Source organism: Meleagris gallopavo, chromosome Z (assembly GCF_000146605.3).
Source record: "Meleagris gallopavo isolate NT-WF06-2002-E0010 breed Aviagen turkey brand Nicholas breeding stock chromosome Z, Turkey_5.1, whole genome shotgun sequence".
Lineage (NCBI taxonomy): Eukaryota > Metazoa > Chordata > Aves > Galliformes > Phasianidae > Meleagris > Meleagris gallopavo.
Window position 1 is genome coordinate 65,414,074 of NC_015041.2, and position 8,413 is coordinate 65,422,486.

The window sequence follows — 8,413 nt, forward strand, 5'->3', positions numbered from 1 at the left end:
AATTTTTTGGAAGTATTATGCTGGATTAGAATTCAGTGTGCAATTAAAAGGCATTACATTTGCTTTATCTATTTATTTTTTGCTAGATTATGGCAGCACCCTTGAAAACGCTTAGTGAAATCTCTTCTTGTCATCACTTTCATCTATGATTACCAGTATTTCAGGAAGCAATACAACAAATTCCCAAATCTATACTGCATCTTGTGCACATAAATGTCCTGAACAAAAACGAGGGCTGTATTCTACCCATGCTAGGAGAGAACATGATCACTTCTGGCTCTCAGAGATCTTCCTCTGTATGATCTTCTCTTGCCTTCTGTGTAAGATGATACTCACCTTTGCCTTTAGCCAGACAATTATTTCGAGGGGGGAAAAAAAGCTTACTTTCAGCTCTATCACCTCCATACTCGCCTGCGTTATGCACAGCGAGCAGCTCTCCATCTCAAATGTGGGAGTTGGAGGAAAGGAGTGTCCTGGATGGGACATCCAGGATCTCAGAGGAAGATACACTGCTTAAGCTCAGTAGCAGAGAACAAATTCTGCAAAAGGTATGGGACCACTTTGGAAGCAGGAGCAGGCTTGTACTGCCAGCCAGTGAACCCCAGGCCAGACCCAGTCCAAGAACTGTGCAGATAACATACATATGGTGCTAAACCCAAGCAGAGAAGGATGCATATTAGCCAGGCATATCACTGCAGGCTTACAGCCAAGCCAACTTGGGGTGAGGAATGTCTCTTATAATTGTATTAAAAGCAGCCCAAAGCAAATTAATAAACATCCCTAAATTTGAATGTGTTTATTTTTAATTTTGCGTTCACAGCAGAAATCTTTAGCACTTACAAGAAGCTATTCTTGGATGATATAATCCTAACTTTAAATAAGACTTCAGAGAAAGTGGGAAACGCAGCTGGTATTGCATCACATTATGTGGGGATTGTAACAGTATTACAGCATTCTGTGAAGCTGAAGTTCTGTTTGTCAGTAAGCCTGTGATGCTATTTTTCTATGTCAGTAATATTTTATAATAATGAATCGACTTATCAACAATGCTGCTAAGCAGAAGAATGCACAAGTGAAAAATAACTGCCTACAATCCTTGCTTACCTTGCATGATTACTAAGACAACAACATCTAAAAGGAGCACCAACTGCCTGTGATACTTTCCATAAGAAGTATAAAGAGTAATTCTGAGTGTTATTCTAACTACACTGGGAGATAATACATTTAGACAGATTTTCTTTCAAATGCCAAAAACACAGTCTTACAAATCAAGAATATGTTCAAGTCAAGAAAGGAGAAAAATTATTCTCTTCAAGTTCTGCAATCTGCCAAGACTATGGACAGGTCAGTTTCAATATGCCCCACCTTCTGTTCTTTCAACATCCAACCAATCTGTATAATTGCATCCCCATTGCATCAGTGCTGATAGTATCAAACCATGACAGCTCCCTGCTTTCTTGACTGGAGCTTGGCTTAACTAAACCTGGCATTGATTTTAGACAGAAATCACATTTATCTGCAGGAATCTTTCTCCAGGGAGAAATATATAGGAACACTCAGCCAATTCAACAACCAGATGAGGACATACTGAAGAAAGCAAGGAATGTTTTGGGGAAACGTGAGTTACAGTGAGCAAAGATTTACAAGGCATACCTGGGGACTTCAGCATCCTCAACTCATGCGTCCCAGAAATAGCCACATGTCTGAATAACTCTCTTCACTTTGTAGCCCTACCTGCCACTCTATTAGGAAACACTACTTTAAAGGGTTGTTTTTGATATAACTGAGATTTCAGTGAGTTCAAGTTTAGGGTTTTTTTTGTTTGTTTGTTTGTTTGTTTACCACAAATATAGTATGTTACAAAAAAGAATACTGCAAGAGAAACCATTGTTTCTTTGAATGTTATACCATCAGCAGCCACTTGTGGCCCATTAAAGAAAATAAATAATCTCACCTGTCTTTGGCAGAGGGTAGCTGATGTTAAATAAGTCTTCCAGAAATGAAAATATTGGGCCTGTGATATTTAAAGCATAGTCAACATACCCGTTCTTAACTGCCTCTTTCCGAGCCCAAATACGTATCTGCAACAAAACAAGGAAGCATTATTTCCCACAAGCCTCACGTTTTCTTTCTCCTTGCTTCTCATCTGTGAATCACTGCTTGAAAATGCTGCCTGTACACGCAGATCATGCAATGAGCTCTATATAAAAAATATCCCAACACACATTATTGGGCCTAATAAAACATGGCCTAGAATCTAAAGCTCCAGCACTTCAGGAGGGCCAAGACTTGAATGCTACTACAGATGTTGAATTATTCTTTTATTAATTAGGAGATGCTGTAAAACTGGTCAGATCCACATTGCTTAAGCCAATGTATCCCAGCCAGGGAACCCAAATGGTGAAGTTTACTGGAAGGGAAACACACTCAGGCAGTTTTTCCCATCTGAAAATAGAAAACTTCTTCAGCTTTTTCACATCCTAAACCTGACAACTGGCCTTCCTTTGCTGCTAGAAAGAGAGAAGCGCTGAGCAGAACACCTCTATACCTCTAAGCAGCACCAGTATTCCTTCTCTGTGCCATTTGCTTTGACACAGTAGCAAAGAGGCAACTGCCTTCTTCCTCTGAAAAGGACTCATCTGAGTGCTAGCTGTCTCCTCTCAGCACCCATCAGCCCAAGAGAAAGGTACAAGCCAGAACACAAGCAATCAATGTGGAAATACCCAGTGATGAAGAAAAACCCATATATCCAGTGATAAAAAAGCTTCAAACACAAATCTATCATTTTTGAAGGCTGAAAAAATGTGCCCACTGTAGTAAAAACAAGTATACAGAAAGCTTGGAGCACACTGTTTCTCATACTGAAGTCATGACAGCAGTCCTCAAAGGGCCCTGAAGAACAAGACACAGCTTCACTGGTTTGTCACAGCAGTGGAAATGGATATATTTTTTTCCAACTAAGAAAAATAAAATGATAAGATCCTGATTTTTGAACAGCACCTTCTGAAGTTTTAACAGATAAAACTCACACCTTCTTTTGTGCCCCTGTACCTCTATGTAATAATAGGGGCAGGACAATAAACTAATTGTTGGAAAGGAGAGCTTTCTGCAGAACTATTATCTGCAGGATAAATGTTAGTAGTTTTGCCACATAAGCTAACACTCATGTGCAGCAAACTCTGTGGTGTGTTGTGAACCTGTATTTACCTCCTTTCCTCTCTCTGTTGTGTTGACATAGTCAAAATCACAGACCACAAAAGCAGTTAAGTAAGTTGACATTTTCAGTGAAGTGTTAAAAGTGGTAACACTCCACAGGCTTCCATTTTCATCCTTCATTTCAGATACACCTAGAAAAAATATTAGAGAAAATACTGAAGAAAGTATTAAAGAACTATTCAAGGCATTAATCTTCTGTGACAAATCAGGAATTGATATTTCCTGCAAGCTGTTTTTGTTGTTGTTTTCACACCGCTCTTGATATGCTTTATTTCTGCATTAACATTATATCCTTCTGGTAGAAGGCAAGCAGCTGAACTCCTTGCTACCACCACATATCAGCCATGACCCTTCATGCAAACACCCAAAAACCACTCTTGATCTTCTTTAGGGAAGTCCTGGAAGCATAAGATGCAGTGTCAGTTTCAGAACGTGGACAAACTGTGGGACAGCAGGAGCATCTCTGGGGCCTTATAGTCATGTTATCCTTGTTTTTAACACAGACGGAGGGCTGTAGTCTCCCTGCAAGGCAAAACACCTTTACATATGATGAAAATACATCTTAAAAGCTATCTTCTAATGCCACAACCACTGGCTTTGGATACTGGAGCTGCTGTTTTGCTTTAAACAGATGTCATACAGAAATACAGACACACTGACACCGCAGTAAATGCTAAGAATCAAACCCTCTGCGGCCTCCACCAACCAGAGGAAAATGCATCACAGCTGGCAAGGATGGTTATTGTCATCAAATGCATCAATTATGAATAACTGTCTCTGAATATTTAAGCTAACAAGCACAGATTTTTTGCACGTTTTCAAGGCACTGTCTGCAGGCAACAGAATGTTACTGCGTCAGATGATAGAGTTATCATCTGCACATATAAATCACACAATTTTTAAGATAAATTAAGGAGCAAACAAACAAAAATAAGACATTTACTCTTTACCTACCAATAGCAGGCATATTTGAAAGAGCCACGTAGCTTGGGTCATGGACAATCCTGATATTAAATGTGGCTTTCATGTCAGGCTCATCAAAACATGGATAAACTGTCCTGGCATACGCTGGTTCCAGCTGGGATGCAACCAGCATGCTATATGGAAAATACAGATAAGATTAATCCAGCATGCCACAGCTAATCAAAACCAAGACACAGCGCATAAATATGCCAGATGCAAAGCATAAGAGATGAATATCTATAGAGATGAAGCAGGTTTGCAAAATGTCTGGTTATCATTTCAAGTCCCAGTTAAACTCCCCACCCAGAAGACAGCTCACTTTGGAAAAAAACAGTCTTTTTTCAGTCAAGTCATGGTTGTTTATTTTCTTCCTCGCTGAACTTTTCCAGATATCATATTTTAAATGTTTAAAATATTTTTGAAGCATTTGCCTAACTTGGTTATTCAGAGAGCATCGATTAAAGTTTTGCACACAGCTCAAAAGTGACAGAGGGCCCAACTGTGGTAATTATAACCTCTCTGTACACCTGCTCACCTCTCTACTGCATGTTTTCTTATTTCAGTGGCACATTTTAACTAAATCCATTGTATATTTAATGGCTGTTAAGTACCTGTGCTTACATGCACTTGCACACTTTCATCACACTGAATGGAGAAGAACACCAGTGCCAGCAGCACAGTGCTGTCCCACTGCACTGGCAAACCCAGTAAACATGAGGAGGTAATTTTCTACCTTACACTGTACAATTATGCCTCATTTGGGGCAGATCTTCATGACACAGTGGCTGTAATCAAGATGTCCAGTGAAAATGATGATGGAACAAGCATGCCCAGTAGTCCAAGTTTCAAAACAGAGCTACAGATCTGGACTGCTCTTATCAAGGCATCTTCACCAACCATTGGAAAAAAAGTGTCTGTAACAGTTCTCAGAGCTCCTCACCTGTCAGCCCAAGGGCAACAACAAAACTCCATAGGAAACACCTTTACATATATGAACAAACAAGCAGCGGTGCACGTGCTAAGCCTGGGAAAAACAGGCAAGCAACCACAGTCTTCACACCACCAAGTCTTCAAAGCCAAGACAAGCAGTTCCAGCAACTGGGCATGAAGGAATGGCACAGACCTTGTGCTCCAGTGACCCCAGTGCTGTCACAGGGCTGGCATTTCTCTCTTGTAGTGATTCACACACACAGAAGCTTACACTTACAAAGGCGCAGAGTCATCCCAAACAAGTCAGAGATCACCTGAGCAGCATCCACGCTGCAAGGAGCCACACACAGATCTGTGCTCTGTGAGACCACGTATTTTGATAGGTGTTCAACCGCTCCCATCCTAGTAGGCCTCATCAACCCAGTTCTGAGAGTGTGAGCAGCATCTGCACTTGTGCCTCCCTCAGAGCTGATGTGGAGGGACTGAACAGGTATCAAGAGGATGACCGTGTAAAAGTGTTTATCTCTTAAAGATGGTATGCTTTGCATTAAATGGATATATCCTGACACTGTTTTCTCACTAAATGAAGTCATTTATAGTACTGATTGTGCATTTGTGTGTGTTGATGTATTTTATATCTGATTTGTTCCACTTTAAAAATATATAGCAACTAAACCATTTAGCAAAAGCTTAAGAGGCTCAAAGTAAGGGGGTTCTACAGTGAGCAGCATCCTATTATGTGCACTGGTCATCTCCAGTAGTCCTCCTCTCAGGGAAATGGTGCTCAGACTAACACAGAACCCAAGAAAACACCAAACCTGGTATTTTATCTGATTTCTGTCACATCGCTTTGATAGCCTTACTCACTGATTCATAAGAGGTAAGAAGCTCAGGCACCCCACTGTGAGGCACAATTAACTGTGCCAGCGCTGTTCCAGCTCCCCTTTCCACCACTTGGTGCATAAGCAAGTAGTTAAAAATCAGCACAAATACTGTGTTTGATCACATTTTGGAATGCTTATTAACATCAGGTGTTCAGAGATGGCCACAGCTGGCTGCCAGGCACCCCCACTGCTCTATGCAGTGCCCATGGGCTGCACAGGACAGCCTGCTCTTGCATGAGCCTGTCCTGGGCTGCAGGGCTGCTCCGTGCCTGCAGCACCTCCTGCCCTCCTGCACTGCCCTTGGTGCCTGCGGGGCTTTTCCCACTCACGTTCCTCATTGCACTCTCCCAGCTGCTGTTGTGCACGGTTTTCCCTTCCCTCAATCTGCTGTCCCAGCACCCAGCATCACTCACAGCTCAGTGCTGGAGGTGGTGGGTCCCTTTTGGAGCCTCTGGACCTGGTCTGTCCTGAGACAGGGCAGTGCTGGGCTCTGCTCACAGAGTCCCCTGCTACCATACACGCACTGTGCTCTGCAATGGTCTCACTAAACCTGGAACAGTCTACGTGAGCTTGTTCACAGCACTGCAAGGTCTGCATGCAGAATGATGCTCACACAAACCTGCACTGCTTCTGTCTGAGCCAGTGCTGCTCAAGAAGGGCACAGGTGGTTTCTACAGATTTCTGACTGCTCTCATCCTGCCATGGGATCTCCTGGTTATATGCAGAGTAAAGATGCCTGCTTCAAAAGGAAAGCATTCCACATACTTAGAGCTAGTGACATACTCATCTTCCTTTTTTACTTCCTTTGCTGCTGCATTCACCATGGACAGTGTGGTATTCATGGAGAGCACTTCCATCTTTCAGAGCTCTCTTTTGTGTGTCAGACATGATCAGGTGGATGGTACAAATTGTCTGTAACAGTAGAAACACACACAGTCTTCAGTGTGTGTGAACTGCCCTGATTGTGAGCAGTTTGTGTGCCCTGGAAAGTCGGTGAAGTTTGAGTTCGGGTTATTCTGTCCTGCTCAGAGGTGAGGTTTGCATTTCTGGACGGAGAAGGGGTTCTTATTGCAAGCTGCCTCCCCACACCTCCTTGGCTGCACACTTCTGCTCTGAGCTGGAGCTGGGGCAAGGCACCAGATTGCCTGGCATCGACCAGATAGGGTTGCTCACCCAGCAGGAGCAGTGTGGGTGTCTGTTTGAGCAGCAAGGTACCAGAGCTCGGGTGTAGCTCTATGCCTCAACTCTGAAACAAGAGGTCCCTAGTGGCTCCACAAGCACAAATTACAAAACCACTAAAACCTCCAGCACATGCAAACAAACACAGAAATCTGTTTGACTGCAGATAAACAGTACGTTGTCTGCTGCAACTGATGGTTTCAGTTACAAACCGAAGTCTCAAGCCAGTGCAGGAATCAGACAGCAAAGGTTTGCCAGAGCCATGTGCAAGTCCCTGCAGAAAGTTACAGCACTGCCTACAGGAGGTGATGACTTCCTTGCACAGCAGCCACGGGCTTTGTACTGGCAGCCTAGAGCTGAAAGACTGTGGATACTTTCAAATCATTCCTGAACTATATAATCCATTGGAATACAAGTTCTTCCATCTTGCTATAGCTTAAAGAACGTATTCCTCACAATCACCTCCTCCAAATACAGAATGAATTGAAAAATACTGTACTCTAAGACAGCATTTTCTAGATGTTAATATGTTTCTGAGTTAATATGGCATCATAAAGCAGGCTGATGCAGAATTAAACAGCTAAAAGATTGCTTGATTTCTATTTAGGTTACTTTAATCATGTAAATTAGGCAACACAATCAAGGCTCTTAAATCAAAAACTGCACAAACTGTATCTGTGAATGAGAGAGAAAGCCAACTCACTGTAGGAACTGTTATAGAAAATCACACGATTGTGTTTCAAGAGGAACTCTCCTCCTCATTTTGGGTTTGGTGCTGCTGGTACTCGCACAGCGACACACGCACGGATCCTGCAGGATCCGAGCACAACCTGCTCTGGTCGCAGCTCTGCGAACTGCTCAATTACTTTACCGTAGTGAATTCATCAGCAGGCTGTGAGCCAAGAACACCTCAACCGTAACGCTGCATCCTCCGCAGCAATTTCCGCATCTTTAACATCGCTGAAAAAGATTCCCTCGTTAAGAACCTTTCCTACCCCCAACGCTAAGCGCCTTTTTTGCAAACCCCCTGCAGCCGAGACCCCCGAAACCGCGATCTTAGGCTTCTGTTGTCTGAAGCGAACTCCTCGTTTGCTTGCAACGCACGCACTCCCGGCGGACGGACCCACGCACGATGCCGGGTCAGGTGCAGCGCCCTACCTGCTGCAGCCCAGGTCGGTGTAGCGGGTGAGGAATAGCCCCTCGCGGTCCTCCCGCAGGCGGCCGTGGAAGCTCAGCTGCAG

The 8,413-nt window shown here is 43.3% G+C and overlaps 1 protein-coding gene across 1 annotated transcript; it reads right to left on the reverse strand.

Moving 5' to 3' along the window:
* Nucleotides 1–1,931: 1,931 nt before the first annotated feature.
* Nucleotides 1,932–8,407, reverse strand: LOC104915355 (aminopeptidase Q-like). Its single transcript, XM_019610715.1, has 4 exons — nucleotides 8,331–8,407; nucleotides 4,171–4,313; nucleotides 3,208–3,347; nucleotides 1,932–2,081 (listed from the first exon to the last, which is right to left on the reverse strand). Exons 2-4 carry the CDS (start codon nucleotides 4,310–4,312, stop codon nucleotides 1,932–1,934), a joined length of 432 nt encoding a protein of 143 aa, XP_019466260.1. The 5' UTR covers nucleotide 4,313; nucleotides 8,331–8,407.
* Nucleotides 8,408–8,413: the final 6 nt, after the last annotated feature.

Excerpts from the sequence above, each read along its gene's own strand:
- LOC104915355 (XM_019610715.1), bottom strand. The coding sequence starts at position 4,312 with ATGCTGGTTGCATCCCAGCTGGAACCAGCGTATGCCAGGACAGTTTAT. Across the intron at positions 3,348-4,170 it reads TTCAAATATGCCTGCTATTG|GTGTATCTGAAATGAAGGAT; the intron begins GTAGGTAAAGAG and ends TATTTTTTCTAG. Across the intron at positions 2,082-3,207 it reads CAACAGAGAGAGGAAAGGAG|ATACGTATTTGGGCTCGGAA; the intron begins GTAAATACAGGT and ends GTTTTGTTGCAG.